The sequence below is a fragment of the Vipera berus genome (genome assembly GCF_964194415.1).
Source record: "Vipera berus genome assembly, chromosome: 7".
Classification (NCBI taxonomy): domain Eukaryota; kingdom Metazoa; phylum Chordata; class Lepidosauria; order Squamata; family Viperidae; genus Vipera; species Vipera berus.
Window position 1 is genome coordinate 11,756,514 of NC_138209.1, and position 17,163 is coordinate 11,773,676.

The window sequence follows — 17,163 nt, forward strand, 5'->3', positions numbered from 1 at the left end:
TACTTGGATGTGAAAAACTGATAAGAGACCTTCAGGACGCCTTCCAAAATGCTGTCTCTTAAGGCTTAGTCTGCAAAAAAAAAACCACCCAAAAAAGCCAGAGAGACTCCCAGGCTGGTGTTCTTTTGCAGCAGAGAAGTGATTTCAGGTGCTCTGCTCCGTAGAGAGGAAATACGATTTTTATTTTTTTTTATTTTTTTCCCCGTTGCCGACAGGTTCTTTTTCCTAGGTGGCATCCGGGGGATATAAAATGTACTAGAGGCCTAACCTTTGGAATAAAATCTGGCATAGCTCAGTTCTAAGACGGGGGTTTGACAACCCTGCACATCTTCGTCTTGCTTCCTTGTTGCCCTTGCTGCTGCTTGAAATGTCTTCCGAAATGACGGAGCTCAGGAGGCGAGGAGCTGGTGGAGATCATGAAACAGAAAACGCCGGGGACAAGGTAAAAAGGCTGAATGAACCTCCCGTGCCTTCCTTGACTTGTGATGTAGCTTCCCTTCATTTTGGAAGGAGGAGGAGGGACTGATGCGTGTCTCTTCGCCATCTCTTTCTTTTCCTCACGTAGTCACTTGTCAAGATATGCTTGAGTAACCTATTTAGGGGTGCTGTTTGTTTCCGTGTCTTCCCTCTCAGGAAGTTTTCCCCCCCCTCCTCTGACCTTCTGCGCTTGATGAATTTTAAGGAAGCAAATGTACTGATACCAGAGCTGCTATTTTTTCCCCATTTCCTTTGTTATCACTCTACTAGAAAATGGGAACTGGATAAGCTTAAATTATGTGGCAGTTCTGCTTTTTCCCACTTCTGCAGTAAGAGGCCATTTCCTCTCTACCTGCAGTCTGCGTTCTGTGGAGGAGGCTGGTCGTATATCACTCCTCCCCTTATTCAAGGTATTTACTGACATAGGATGTAGACGGCTTATTAATTTATGGACTTTGTATAGCTGAAAGAGGTAAAACATAGATACTGCATTTTCTGTTCTTACCATTTATCAGTATACACACATATTCTCTGTTACAACCACTCAGTTCAAAGTCTAACATGACTGGAAATAGCATTTGAAGAGCCTTAAAGTGATTTTAAAATACCCGAGAACCTTTTGCATTGAATTTTGTGACTATTTGAGAGGATGGATTGTAATTACTATGCAACACAATTTTTGTTCCTGGCTCCTAAATTTTATATTTAAACTGCTTATATCTAAAGCCTATTAAAAAAATCTACTATATTCATCACAAACTTCGACTTTGTGACCACAACCTACAAAAGTTTCATATTTACAAAACAGGCGAATTTTTATCTTTAAGCAGTTAGAGAAAGAACAATATATACTTGCAAGGCAAATACACAAAGATAGTCAAAACCACTCAAGGTTTCTAGATTTGCGGCTATACTGCAAATCGCTTTCTCAAAGATGCCCCGAAACATAGTACCCCCCATCATGTCTTCATTATACCGTCCTTGGTAACGACAGTATATCCTGGTGAAAGCATTCGTGTTGCTTGGAGTAAGCACTCATGTTTTACTTAAATTTGTCAAGATAAGCATCAAGGATATGAATTTTGGAGTACATTCTGTATCCCATTTTGGCATAGTTCTTTATGAGAGTCTGAACCAGCTGCTCATAGTTTTCAGCCTTGTGATTGCCCAAAAAGTTGTGAACCACTACAGTGAAATTGTTCGAAGCTACTTTCTCCATCCTGTTCAGCTTCTTGGTGAATTTGTCACACTCTATGATCTTTATCTGTGGTCTGACGAAGATGCCAGCTTTAACTTTTGCCTCCGACAGCTGTGGGACGAGATCTTGAAGGTGTCTTGAAAGCTGCTGACTCCGTATCTAGAGCTGTGACAAATTGTTTGATGAGACTAACTTGATGTGCAGAGGTGGTATCAGCACCCTCTAAGGGTCTACCAGCGGCTCCCACTCAGTCCGATGTGGCCAGTCCCTTCTGTGATAGTGTGCCTTAGTGTCCCGGCTATCGAGAGGCAAAGAAAACAAGAAAACTTTATGAAACCACCTTGGAGGCCCATCAGGAATGATAACATTTTGAAGTCTCCAATAATCTCCCAGCCATAGTCATCATTCTTCAAGGCACTCAGCAACATCTTGACACTGGTGTTGTCCTCTTTGAGGTGCATAGAGTGAACCTAAGAAGAGACGGGTATTTTTTCCCATTATGAAGCAGCACAGCTTTGAGGCTTCTGGATGAATATGGCGGCATTTACTTAGGTTGCAGGTGATTCCTATAGCCTCGAAAAGACTGGGCACATTGTTGCAGAAGCACAGCCAATCTTGCCGACTGAAGAAGTTGGAAAAAAAATTGATGACACTTTGCCTGATCTATGACATGCACCCTTTCATCCAGCAAGTTCCACTCCTTGTCAAAAGCTCAGCATGGGACTTGGTAAGACCAAGGTCTCTGATCAGATAGTTGAGGTCTTTCTGATTGAGGAAGTATGGCTTTTTCTCCTCAGCTGCATCTGTGAAATTGTAATCTATATGTGCAATATTTTCCTCGCTGTTTGACATGCTTCTCACTCTTGAACATGGCTGATTAGTCTCTGGAGTGTGGTATGGATGAAGGAATGTCTGGATACATGATAGGAAGCGCGCTTTTGCCAGTTTGACTTTTGGAAGGGTCCACCATGCAGAAGTAGCAGTTGCTTGAGTAGTCAGTTGGTTTCCACCAAATACTTGGAATAGCAAACTTCATTACTCTCTTTTCTCCTTTGTACCAGCTTGTAAACATAGCAGAAGTGCGTATATTTTTTAAAAATGGTATTTCACACATCTAATTTTGTGCAAGATTATATTACCATAGGGCACAATATATATTGTAGCCTGTATTTTCCTAGAACATTGAAAATAGTGAAAATTTTCTTCATTGCAACTCTTTTGCCCAGGTTCGCCTGGTGCGCCAGTTACGGCCCTATCTGGACCGAGATGCCCTACGCACAGTCACCCATGTGCTTGTGACCTCCCGGCTAGACTACTGCAATGCTCTCTACATGGGGCTGCCCCTGAGGACCACTCGGAGGCTTCAGCTGGTGCAGAATGCAGCCGCGCGAGTTGTGATGGGAGTCTCCCGATACTCCCATGTAACACCTCTTCTCCGCGAGCTGCATTGGCTTCCGGTTGCCCTCCGGGTGAGATTCAAGGTGCTGGTGATGACCTATAAAGTCCTAAATGGCATGGGCCCGGATTATCTAAGGGAGCAACTGCTGCCAGCGTCAATTTCCCATCGTCCTGTGCGCTCCCACAGGGAGGGCCTCCTCAGGGTACCACCGGTCAAGGATTGCCGATGGGCGATCCACAGGGGGAGGGCATTCTCTGTGGGCACGCCTGCCCTATGGAATCAACTGCCAACGGAACTCCGGACTGCCCCCGACCTTCGTTCATTTCGCCGGGACCTAAAAACCTGGCTCTTTGAGCTATCTGGTCTGGACTGAGGGGTTTAATGTTTTTAAATTGTGGTTTAATTTTGTGGCTAGACTTAATTTAATTTATTTTAATTTTATATTGGATTGTTTTTAAATTTTGCCTTGTAAACCGCCCTGAGTCCTTTGGGAATAGGGCGGTATATAAACCGAATAAATAAATAAATAAATTGTAATAAATCACTGAAATTCCATCTAGTGAGCAGCAATTGTTCATCTTACCTTCAAGAGTTTTGCTGCTGTGTTTGCATGTGAAATGTGGTACTGGGCTTATCTTGATCCCCAGCAGGCATGCTGAAGTATTTGTAGGCCTTGCATATCTTAACAGATGCTTTTATAGAGTACTTTTTCACTCTTGTCTTAATAAATTGTCCAAACATGTAGTAAACTGCATCTGCTGAGTGCAAGCCACCTCTTGATGCTATCTAAATCAAATATTGCTATTCTCTTACTCAGCAATTAGGCAAACTAAAATGGTGGTTTAAGGCACCTGTACTTTTATACTTCTATGGATACTACCAGATAGTCCCAGAAAGTGCTTGAAAGTTCTAAAAGATTCCAGAAAGTTGTTGAAAATTCTGGCCACTTCTAGAATCTTTTGGACAGTTCTCACGGTTCCAGAATATTCTGGAAGTCTACTGAGCATTGAATGTGAATTGAGAATGTTCTCAAAAATAGATAAATTTCAAAATATCATTGTCCTGATTTTGTGGAACAATAGCTATTTTCTATTTATTTTAGGCATAACAGATTAGGAAAAAACACTTTGTACTCAGGAATAAAAACTAAATTGAAATTTTTACCTAGTGAATTTATCTAAGGTTGTTTCCTCATATTTAAATAGACATGTTTTTTAAAAAGAGCACCATATGTTTAGTTCTGTTGCCTAAAAAAATAAAACCAGTATTATATAAAATAAAGCTGCATTATTATAATTCTAGTTATAATAGTAAGTCTTAAATTCTTTTAATATAATTGAGATTAGACTTGGAAATAGATGAATTATTTTTCTTTGGCAGTTTTATTACTACAAGATATAAAAAGTAATGGAGAATGGAGAGATCCTATGCTACTTTTTAATATGAACTGGAATCTATAAATATTTTATTTTGAGGTGAGATGTGGAATCCATATGCAATACTGTTTTTACCAGCTAACTTAACTAAGCAACTAAGTATAGGTAACTCTTTGAATTGTTCACCTTTGGTTGCAAGTAAAATGCAAACAGTTCAGTATTCATAGAGCTATGTACCTCTGATGCTAGTATTATTTTGTATATTATCACTGGAGGGGGGGATATATTTGTTGCCGTGCCACCACTATTGTCCCATAATTAAATGGTTTGGTACCTTTTTAATATATACTGCTTTATTGGTCTATTGTCTAGGCATAGGTTATGATATACTGTAAGTATTTTAGATATATTTTAAATTGCTGCACTTACAGATTTATAACTGAGAAATGCTGGTTTACTGTTCTTCCTGATGTAAATTAAGTTTTATTGTACAGATTTATTTTTTAAATGGGTGAGAAATCAGATATCCCCCTAGTCCAACTATCCTTCAACTATTGTTGCTGTCGAAGTCTCTTGGACCATGAGATTCTGAAAGTGTAATTTAATATATATCACAAGTATATCTTTAGTTAAGTTATCAGATCAGAGCGGTTTATGGTGAAATTCTGAAGCTTCCAAAGTGTCATTGAGTTTCTGAAGTAGACCTGTGATGATCATAGGTTGCGTGATCATTACAATGCAGTAAATTACAATGCATATAAAACTGTAGGAAGGATTATATTTATGCATCCAGAGATTTGCTAGGTTTATTTTAAAATCAATTCCATGGGTGAAATTTCAGAAAACAGTCTGGTTTAGATAAATAAGCTATATTAGAGCCTTGGTGGAGCAGTGGGCTAATGCCTCCCTAAGTATCACCAGCTGCCTGCAATTAGTGCAGGTTCGAGTCCCACCAGGCTCAAGGTTGACTCAGCCTTCCATCCTTCCCAGGTAGGTAAAATGAGGACCCAGATTGTTGGGGGCAATAAGCTGACTTTGTAAAAATGCCGCGGGGGGGGGGGCGAAAGCCCTAATAAGCAGGCATATACATAGAATGAAGGCTATTGCTAAGCACATTGATTTGTGCTTCTTAGATTGTAAGCCGCCCTGAGTCTTCGGAGAAGGGCGGGATATAAATGGGATTAAAATAAAATAAAATATTGCTAAGCACATTGATTTGTGCTTCTTAGATTGTAAGCCGCCCTGAGTCTTCGGAGAAGGGCGGGATATAAATGGGATTAAAATAAAATAAAATATTGCTAAGCACATTGATTTGTGCTTCTTAGATTGTAAGCCGCCCTGAGTCTTCGGAGAAGGGCGGGATATAAATGGGATAAAAAAAATTCATTTAGTTTTGCCATCTACTGTGAATTAGGTAAAACCTATAGAGCCCTTTACATTTCTTCTTCTTGTTACATCCCCTCTTAAAGGTTGCCCTGCATATTCCCCCAAACCTTATAAATGACTTTTTAGTTTGAATTGTGCTGATTTGTGGAGTAAAGATGTCTGGGATGTTAGGATACTTCTGTTTGAGATAATACATATACAAGAAATTTCCATACTTGCATCTAACTATGGTACCTTGGCAATGTCTTTTTTTGTAATTTTCTTTTATCTTATCCTCAACCCCAGAGTCAGAGAGGCTTAAGTTGTCTTAACTTGTAGTAAAGTAATATTTTCCCCCTTAAACTAACAGCATTTGCAAATTGTATAAATCTGATGTACCAGTAGTGCAGTGCATCTAATCAAACATCTTTTTTTGGTGATACACATCTAGTGATTTTTCCTTGACTGCTATGTAGCTATAGGACAACATTTAAATTTTCTCATCTCCATTTATTCTGTGCTCTTAACTATTTCTCAATTGCTATTAATAGTACTAATTATATTACTTAGTTACTAGACAACCACCTATTAGGTTATTTACCGTATTTATTTTATTTATTTATTTGTTTTATATACCACCCTTCTCCCGGAGGACTCAGAGCGGTGTACAGAGCAATAAAGCAAGAATACAATAAAGCAACAGAGTGAGAAAAATTGTAAAACCCAAATCCATCAGGCCAGGCCGGCTTGTTGGAATAGATAAGTTAAGATAAGGTTATCCTTGTTGGAATAGATAAGGATAAGGTTATCCTTTCAGAGATATTTCCTTATCTAACTGATAAACAGAATAACTATAGATGGACAAAAAAAGAGAGAAACCAATGGGAATAGAATGAACTTCTGAATTCCTGTCAACATCCCCATTGATTTTGCTTGTAGGAAACTGGCAGAGAGTGTCAGAAGTGATGATTATGTGCCTATGGTGATCCTACAGCAGTCACAACCTTGCAATTACAACTGGTGTGAAGTTCCTTGACATTTCAATTACACAGAAGTAATGACTTCCAGATGATGTACTCATTCTTTTAAGTTAGTGGATTTGAGGTATGTTGATTGAAACATTTTAGCACGATGATGCATCATTTGGGCTATTTGCATCCAGAAATAACTCTATTTATTTATTAGACATGTTTTTATGTGGCCCATTTGGAATCAATTCCTGATTTATAAAAGTTAAGATTATTTGTTGTTAAGAGACGGTACAATTCCTTACGACAAAATGTTCCCACAAGGCTTTTTAGAAAGAAATTTGTTCCGATAAGGAGCATTGGAAGAGTATGATTTTGGATTTAAGCTTTAATTAGTACATCTATATACCATTAAAATTCTGTTTGTTGTCTGATTTTTTGTTGTTGCTTGATTTTTTTTTTGTAATCAGCAACTGCATCAATAAGGTAACATAGCTCAAATGGGCTAATTTAGAGAATTTGTCAACAATCTGGGACTCGTGACTTCTGTGAAATTGAAATTTGGCAAAGTTGTGGCTGCTTCAGTGCTTTTCACCGCCACAATCAGTCACAGCCATGTGATATTCATTTCCAACAATTCCTGCCTGCTTCCTACAAGGAAAGTCAGTTGGGAAGCTGACAGGAAGTTAGAAATTGTTCCCATTCCCTTTGCCTGTCCACGATCTTTCTGTTTTTATATTCAGGTAAGGAAATATCTCCAAAACTTTGACCCAACAAAAATCACAGGTTGTCTAGTACATTATAAGAGTGGAATTATGTAAATATTGCTAATTTATGGTTTTTGCATAGCAAATACTAAAGTGCAGCAAATGGTAATGTATTTTTCTGAGTGGAGCTTTTGCAATACTTCGCTAAGAAAGTCTCTGTGCAATTAGAAACCATGGCTTATGGAGTATATAGTTCTCAAAAGAACATGTATAGTTCAGTACAGAATTACATATTTTGCATATATACAACAGAATAATGAAATAGCCTCTTTCTTTACCTTCCTTCAAGTTAAGGAAATCTGGAATTTCAGGGTAACAATCTTAATATTAAAACACCATTATTAGTTGTTGATAAACCATGTGACTTATTCTTTGCATAAAAACATGTTGTTGTTGTTGTTAATTGCGAAGTTGTGTCTGACCCATTGCGACCCTATGGACAACGTTCCTCCAGGCCTTTTTTGCATAAAAACATAACTCAAGCTATTCTGAAGAAATTAATTGATTTAACAAACATGCCAATTGATTTTCATATTTTTTATTATTGATTAAAACTGTACCTGAGATTTATGTTCAGTTTTGATATGTATGAAAATTTTAAATGTGTACCTTTTGTTTCTAACATGATAATTTAGCAACCCTTTTACACAATAAACAGTTAAACAGTTTCATTTTTTTTATGCCATTGGCTCAAGCTGAGCAAAAGGACCATGTTGCCTTTTAGTTTGGTTTGGTACTTTTCAGTAACATTTTACTTTAATTGTTTGTTTTAATTATATTGCTGTTACGTTTTTTTATTGCCCACAATCCATTGGGTGTGAGGCACCTTAGAAAAATCACTGAATGAAGAAAGAAATAAAAGAGTCATGGTTGCTTGTTTTAGAACATTAAAATCCACTTTTATGGACTTCTTCCAGCTGCTTTATTGAAATAAGCTTTTATGCATTTGGAAATAAGAATAGATTTGTGAAGCCTTAAAATCATGCCTTGAGAGAATATTTTAAAGTTGTCTAACCATGTATTCATAGTCATTTTCTTGTTATTCTAATATATAGTATTAAAATAGCACATGTTATTTCTGTCTGTAATGTGTTAACTTACTGATTCCCATAGTAAATCTTACAACTATATGTTGATGGGGTCAAGGATGTATATACAAAGTCCCATGTTCCAGAAAGCCTAATTCTGTGAGCAGTTAAGATTTTATACTGAAACTGTGCTATAGTCAGTCTCCAAATGAGAAGAAAACAATATTACCTATCTCAGTTTAAATAGTTTGGAGATCTAACTGTATCCTTTCTATTTTGGGGGGCAAAGCAGCTATGTTAGTTATACTTGCAGTTTTATTTGGTTGTGCAAATAAAATTCTGCTATGTTGTGCTTAGATTGCTAAATATGTTTCCGTCTTGCACTCTGTTTTTTAGGATATAAATGAAGATGAAAAAATTGGTGAACTGGACCTCAGAAATGATTTAGAAGTTCCTGAAGTTGTTCCAGCAACAGACAGCACTCCAGAAATTTTTAAAAAGACTCTTTCTGGCTTATCTTCCAGGTATGAAAGACAGATGCGCCTGGAGTGATATTAACTTAAACTTAATATTTGTCAGAGGCAAATATTAAATTTTAGAACGTGTTTTATTGTTTAGGGCTACTTGGTTTAATTTATTTTAATTTTTGTATATTATGTGTTTTATATAGTGTTTTAATTGCCCTGTACACCGCCCCGAGTCCTTCGGGAGAGGGGCGGTATATAAATCCAAATAATAAATAAATAAATAAATAAATATGCAAAGTTTGCTTTTGAATAAGTTATTTAGAAGGTTCTTCAGCAACCATTTAAATGGAAGTGAGCATGTTAACAAGTTCAGACCACTCTTTTACGTACAAATGTTGAGTTAGTTAAGCATTTCTAATGCACTGTAGTTTTATTGTATACTTCACATATGTATCTTATTAACAGAACAACTGCCTGAATCCTGTGGTTATTTCCTTAGGAGTAAGATAATTGAATACAAGTAGACCTATTTCTGATAGATGTATGTTGTCAGTTCTCATGTGGAAGTTGAATTTATTTTTAAGAAATTCCTGTATTCAAAACTTTAATTGTTCGTAATGTTACTGATTAGCTTAACATTATAAGAGTTTGTAAAACCAACTTTTTTCCCCTTTTTCAGATGGAAGAACTGGTGGATTCGTGGAATTTTAACTTTAGCAATGATTTCAGGTTTCTCCCTTATTATATACATGGGATCATTTATGCTGATGCTGCTTGTAAGTTTTAAAGCTCAACATTTCATGTAATTCTAAGTGGAACTATAAAGTCACAATCCAAGGATTAATTATAACAAAAATGAATGAAGATGTTCATGCACAGAGGTGCCTTCCAATGTGGCAATGAATGGGCAATTTTCAGAATTAATGAATGGGCAATTTTCAGAATTCCCATGGTTTTGTTGGAATAATATGGTTCTCTATAAGAGCAGAAGGACAATTCAGTTTCATTAAGTTAAGACAAACTGACTTGTACAAATTCTAGAAAGGACAGCATATGAATATTTTATAATCTCTCATGCTTCTAGAAAACCCTGTGTTAGAACTTCTGTTACTCCTTTCCATTATTTCAGGTCTTAACCATACAAGTCAAGTGCTTTCATGAAATCATCACTATAGGTTACAGAGTATATCGATCTTATGACTTACCATGGTTTAGAACATTAAGCTGGTACGTAACAACTGGATTTTTTTAAACTTTAGCTCTGATTCCAAACTTCTTTTATCATGGTTGCTTTCTAAGAAAAATATCAACCTTGAATTTAATGATTCTGCTTCCAACCACTGTGTGTTGCTTCCATTCTAAATGCATTTAAACTGAACCCTATTGAGAACCCCTCAACAGTAGGATCAAATCAATTTAATTGAATTAATAAAGTGTTCCAAATGATAAATACCAAATAACACTAATTTAAATAATTGTATTTTTCATAGGGCAAAATATGACTATTTTAGACAACCCTCTAAAATAGTGTGGTGTGTTTTACAGTATCAGAATATTGGGGTTTTATTCAATTGAGTGAATGTTTTGATTCTGTCAAGTTATATGTAATACATATAGATCTCACAAAGTAATTCATCTGTAATGTATGTTGCAGGTATTTCTTGTTATGTGTGAACTATTTCTTTTACGGTGAGACAGTAGCAGATTACTTTGCTACTTTTGTTCAGAGACGAGAACAACTTCAATTCCTAATTCGCTACCACCGATTTATATCTTTTACACTTTATCTGGCAGGTAATAATAAAGCTCAAATGTATTTTGTGTGCTTTGATGTGATGTAACCTGTTGAATCTTCCACTTCTGGTACTCTTCTTCAAAATAGAAAATGTGGCCCTTATATATGGCCTTAATACACTTATTAGGAAGAATGGAGAACATTCATAGCCATGTGTTGCAAAGTGAGTTGACATAAGCAGTGGCCGTGGGCATTCTCCAAGGACATTTCTATATGCAGGTGCACATAAAACGTTTTGCTGGCAGAAAATCCGAAAGAGCTTTTGCCAACTGCTTTCACAAGGCTTTCTGGGGAATGTCTTGGTCTTTAAGGAGGTTCTCTTTGTTTGCACCAAAATGCTTTGTGAAACACACTTTGAATACTGGGCATAGCTCCCTAGCCTTTGAAGATTAAAAAGAAAGTAATACAAAATACGTATCCAAGAATTACAGTGAATATTGTAGACTTATCAAATCCTTTTGTTACTCTTCCTGTCATCTATTCTTAATGAAGATTTACACCATAGATTAGCTCTGATATTGGAGTATGGATCAGAAAAGACACGGCAATCTTTGTTTAGTCCTGAGAGCATAAATTTTAACAGTAGCACTGTAATAATAATAGAAGTAACTAATCATTTTTTCCTATTATGTATTTTATATGGGTTCTTGAAGAATAAAACTGTCAGAGGAACATGTCAGGACAACTCAGGTTTCTCTAGTTTCCTCTCCATTTAATTTCAAGCTGCGTTTAGGTAGCAAGAGCACTAACATTTTCAAGGAAGAAGAAATTCTCTGGGTCACCTAGCAGGCAGAATTATATTGCATATTTTCGAAAATTGCATTCCTGCTTTGTAAATGAAATGTGTATTAGTAGCTGCAGAGATTCTAGGGCAGACATGTCAAACGCAAGGCCCGGGGGCCGGATCCGGCCCGCGAAGTGGTTTCATGCGGCCCGTGAAGCCATCCTGGAAACAGTGAGGGAACGGCCCCCACCGCCTTGGCCCTGGCCCAGAGACTCTCCTTCTGCCAGAGACCCTCAGATCTGTCCCACTCCTGCCCAGGCCCCCATAGGCACCCTTGATGCAAACGATGTAGAGCTGGCCACGCCCACCCAGTAGGCCATACACACTAGCCACACCCACCCAGTAGGCCACACCCACCCAGGCCATACCCACCCGGCCCCCTGAGGGCAACTGCAATGCTGATGCGGCCCTCAATGAAATTGAGTTTGACACCCCTGTTCTAGGGCATTTTGGGTAGTAGATTATATATGATAGAAGCTGCCCTTTTACGTGTCTTTCCCTACCAATCTTGCATGGGGTACATACAGATCATCAACGTGTATGTTAATTTGCAGAGCTTTATTAACAGATAAGGAAGAATAAATGTTAGATAGAATTTGCATTTTTAATAGGGGACAAAATTATAGTTTCAGAAGATGATTTATAGAAAGTCATTAATTAACTGACTCACTGCTTAAGATGAAGAACAATCTAGAAATATTGGTTTTTTTTAAAAAAAATATTTTCTGCAAAGCTAAACAAATAGCTAGGAGTTCTATTTAAAAAGTATTTGACGCAAACAGGCTAGTTTTTCAGATGCAATAAATTATAAATTAATTTATGCCACTGTGTTTTAAAGACTTCTTTGAATCAGAATAAAGTAGTTACATTTGCAGATATTAATTAACAGAACTTGAGAAATGGGATCTTTGCTTACAGTTTTCATACTGCAAATCATGTGGTTTATCTTAAATTATATAGTGTGTAAACTGACCTAGTGAATGTCTGAAGGGGAAAGAAACTTGGATGGTGACAAGTGACATCATATACATCATGATAGAAATGACACAAATACGTACATATTTTTTGTGTGTCATAATGGAAACACAGTATTGAATGTATTTATTCAAAATATTTATAGATTGCAGTGTGGGCTCTTAGTACAAAGGGACTAATAATGAATGCTTCTGATGAACTTGATATGATTTATTTAGCCCAAAAAGAACAATGCTGTAAAACATACACCTGTCTTTCTTTATTTGTATAGGATTTTGTATGTTTGTGTTGAGTTTGGTGAAGAGACATTATCGCTTGCAGTTTTATATGGTATGTATCCATCTTTGGGTATCTCAGTAGCTTTTTAAAACATGTTTTGGTTTTGTAATAGAAATATTCATAAAGTAAATTTTAAAGACTCATGGACACAGGTCAAAATTATTTACATCATGTTGTTATTTCCACATTTTATTTGATTGCAGTAGGATACCTTTAGTAGTGAATAATCCCAGATTCTTAAAATAGAAGATTATTCTAACATTAATTATTCAATAATTCTAAGAATGTTACAATGTTTTCAGCACAAACAAAGATTCCTATTTTCTATAGACTTCAGTCAGCAAAGCTGCCTGTATTTTAAATGTTCTGAATGAACATTTAAACACGAAATTGACAATTTTTGCATCCTGTGATTGTATATTAATGCAAGAGCTGTCTTGGAAAATTTTCTCATAGCACTGCTTTGCAGGGGAATTGAAGATTTGTAACCCTAATCCTATCTCTGGTAGTAAAGACACAAAATCTTAAATGATTGTGTGGTAATGTCTAGTCCAAGCCTATTTAGAGCTAATGTGATTTTTAACTGATGGCCATTTCAATTAAGTTAGGAGTTTGAAAATTCTCTAGAAACATGAACTGAAGGTTATGTGCTTATATTGGAAAAGACCTTTCTTTTAGTATTTTCACTAGATCAAACTAATAAAGATCTGGGTCAAATCTGGCAAAGTAATTGGTAGAATGCAAATGGAAACTAAAGCTTTTATGTTAGTTGAGTAAGCATTAAATATATTAAGATTGTTACTTCGTTATACAAGTATTACAAGGGACAGCACATTGAATTTATCGATAAAAATGGACTTTTTATCTGGTTCTCTGGAGATTACATTTTAAGAATTAATAATTTGTAGAACTCACAATTTTTCAGAGTTACATAGCATGATTTCATCGTCATATATCATTAACATTTTTAATATTCCAGTTCTGAATTGTGTATACATCTAGACTGATTTTATTTTTATTATTATTATTATTATTATTATTATTATTATTATTATTATTATTATTATTATTATTATTATTATTATTATTATTATTATTATTATAAATCCAATGTGCTGCCCCTTGTAATACTTGTATAATGAAGTAACAATCTTAATATATTTAATGCTTGCTCAACTAACATAAAAGGTTTAGCTTCCATTTGCATTCTGCCATTCATATTAAGTTAATTTTTACATTTTTAATTAACAAGTGGAAGATATAAATATCGTTATAGATGTCTGTTCTCATAACTGTCTGGCCTTGTAAAGATTTTTGCTTTTGTAACTAATTGTTGTGTTATTACACTATTACCAGTTCGCATGGACTCATGTCACTTTGCTGATCACTGTAACTCAGTCTCATCTTGTCATCCAAAATCTGTTTGAAGGCATGATCTGGTAAGGGAACAATAATTCTTGCAAATATGGGTACTTACATCTCTATATCTATATATATTCTGTCTCTTAAGGAGTGTTACTATTTTTCAGTGGTTCTTCATGGTTTTGAAGGGAGACCTTTCTTATCTCTCAGCAAGAATATACTGCTATAAAGTTTCACAGTTAAATCCTTCGTCCTCTGATTGATAAGAATTGGTCATGATAATCAAGCTTTCATCTGGTGCGGGTAGGTTTGAATTAGAAGATTATTTTTGCCTTGTGGGAGAGCAGAGAGAGGTGAGCAGGTGCCAGGATAAAGTGTAGATGGATAAAGTGTGTCAGCTGGCTTCAAAACAAGGTTGGGCATGAATTCCAATCACCATGGAAGTAGAGTCCGGCAGCCACTCCATGTCCATCAGAGACACTGAGAGCCTACAGCCAGCCAGCAGCCACTTTCCCTTTCCCACACTGGCAATTGAAGGATAATGTAAGCCTATGCATTGGTAGCACTCCAGAGCAGCAGACAGCAGTGTTGAACTGAGAGTAAGCAGGATGCCACCTAGCAACAGAAGCCAACTAACTCCAAGGTGGCTAAATGGTGGCTAAAGAGATACTTTTAAGAGTACAAAAAAAACCCCTGCAGATGGGATAATATAATGTATGTGGGGAATATATGCAGAGAGAAACAGGGTTTTATGCTAAGAATTAAATGGCAAACTAAGAAGTAAATAAGTACAAGTGGTTCTTGACCCCAATTCGGACCAGAATTTCCATTGCTAAGCAAGATGGTTGTTAAGTGAGTCCCACCCAATTTTACCACCTTTTGGCCACGATTGTGGTTAAATGCATCATGCAGTCAGTAAGCGAATCCAGCTTCTTCCATTGACTTTGCTTGTCAGAAGCCAGTTGGGATTGTTGCAAATAGCAATCATATCAACTTGGAATGCTGCAGCTGTCATAAATACATGCCCAAAGTTTGATCACATGACCATAGAAATGCTGTAACTGTCATAAGTGCAAGGATCGGTCATAAGTCTCTCTTCAGCGCTGTTGTAACTTTAAATAGTCACTAAAAATGGTTCTAAGTCAAGGGCTAACTGTACCATAACGATAATGAGCATTATTGTGTTAAGCTTATTGTATAATATAGGGGTGTCAAACTGCCAGCCCGTGGGCTGGATGCGTCATGCCGAAACTGCGCCCACCCCATTGCCGGCAATGGCAAAAAAGTTGCAGTATGTTGCAACACGTCACCTGATGTTGCAGGTTTGACACCCCTGGTATAACATAACAAGATAACACTACACTTTTTTTAATGTGCACTTTTTTTTAAAGTCCTCACAAATCCAACCAACATAATAGCACCACTTGCTACTATATGATACTTAGAGTACACTATCTACTTGTTGAAAATAATACTTTGATATGCAATGATATCCAATAATAATTGGAGTATAATGATACTTGGAGTACAATATCTGTTTGTTGAAAACTCATGGATGAATATAGTGTAGCAATCATGTATTATTGAAAATCACTCTCCCTAATTCAAATGGCTATAGTTTCACTGGTTTGGGCTACCATTATTCCTTGCGTGAACCAAAGCAACATGCCTACCTCATTGTCTTGTTCAGCAGCTTCTTAAAATGAAAATAAGATTCCCTTTGGCGAAAAGGTAATGACTCTCTTGAACTGAGTTCAGTTCTTGGCGATTTAGCAGACACAGTATAGTTGAAGTATACATTACAAATCAAGGCATTATGGTGATAATATGGTCTTTTTAAAAAAATAATAATTTTATCTTCTCCCCCCCCTCCCTGCTGTGCAGGTTTCTTGTTCCGATCTCAAGTGTCATTTGCAATGATATTGCTGCTTATATATTTGGATTCTTCTTTGGCAGAACACCATTAATTAAGGTAAATGAGTAAAAATACATAGTTTGAAATATGCACATTGATTACAAGATAGTTCAGAGAAATTTTTAAACACTTCCAGTATTTTCTCACATTGCTTTATATCTGAGCGACATTTCCTCATCCAGTCTATGTAGAAACCATGTCTGGTTTTGAAAAATACTTTATTATTTGAGAGGCATCCCTTATAAAGTTTTTTCAGAAATCCGTCAGAATTGGTAAGAGACATAAAGGGTGTTTTTTGTCAGTGAAAGTGCAAAATAAAGTAGTTTGTGCTTGCATTTCTAACACTATAATCTTAGTTTAACAATCTAATATACAGTACTTTCATATTAGCTGGATAACACAAATCTTCCGATTGTTATAATTCTACTGGATTGTAAATTGCTTGATTTATTCTATTCCTAGTTATTTTCTATGCCTGATTCATATTACAGTGACACAAAGTGGAAATAGAGTTGCTGCAGTGAGATTATGGTTGTGTATAAAAATACTAATTTTTATAGTTGATCTGGATATGTATATTATAGAAAATATAAGCATCCTTATTTCTTACTGATATTACCACCATTCCATACCAAATTATGATTGCTAGAAAAGTAAATCTTATTACCCTCCTGGAAATACCATTACTCAAATCAGACAGTATAGTGATGCTCAACAGTTTGTGAACCCTTTTGAATTTACAATATTTTGACATAAATACAACCTAAAATGTGATTTATTCTCTACACAAGTCCTAAAACTAGATAAATTAACCAAACAAATGAAAAACATTAGACTTGGGGTTTTTTATGATTTAGGAAAATGATCCAAAGCTATATATTTGCATGTGGCAAAGGTATGTATACCTTTGTTTTCAGTAATTCTGTGCCAACCTGGGCATCAGTAACTTCAACTGAACATTTCCAGTTCAGTATTAGCTTTGAGAAATTTTAGCCAGCCCAAAACATT

General features: G+C 36.2%; 1 protein-coding gene across 2 annotated transcripts in view; it reads left to right on the plus strand.

The window, feature by feature from the left end:
• Nucleotides 1–17,163, plus strand: part of CDS1 (CDP-diacylglycerol synthase 1) — a 33,772-nt gene that overhangs the window by 761 nt on the left and 15,848 nt on the right. The window contains exons 2-9 of one of the 2 annotated variants that reach the window (XM_081333054.1): nt 216–442; nt 8,975–9,102; nt 9,725–9,821; nt 10,175–10,272; nt 10,700–10,839; nt 12,871–12,929; nt 14,235–14,317; nt 16,125–16,212. In XM_081333054.1, coding sequence (XP_081189180.1) covers nt 368–442; nt 8,975–9,102; nt 9,725–9,821; nt 10,175–10,272; nt 10,700–10,839; nt 12,871–12,929; nt 14,235–14,317; nt 16,125–16,212 — 768 coding nt within the window. In that variant the 5' untranslated portion in view covers nt 216–367. Of the gene's footprint in view, nt 1–23; nt 443–8,974; nt 9,103–9,724; nt 9,822–10,174; nt 10,273–10,699; nt 10,840–12,870; nt 12,930–14,234; nt 14,318–16,124; nt 16,213–17,163 lie in introns of those variants that run through there. The other variant, XM_081333053.1, reaches the window with a different exon arrangement.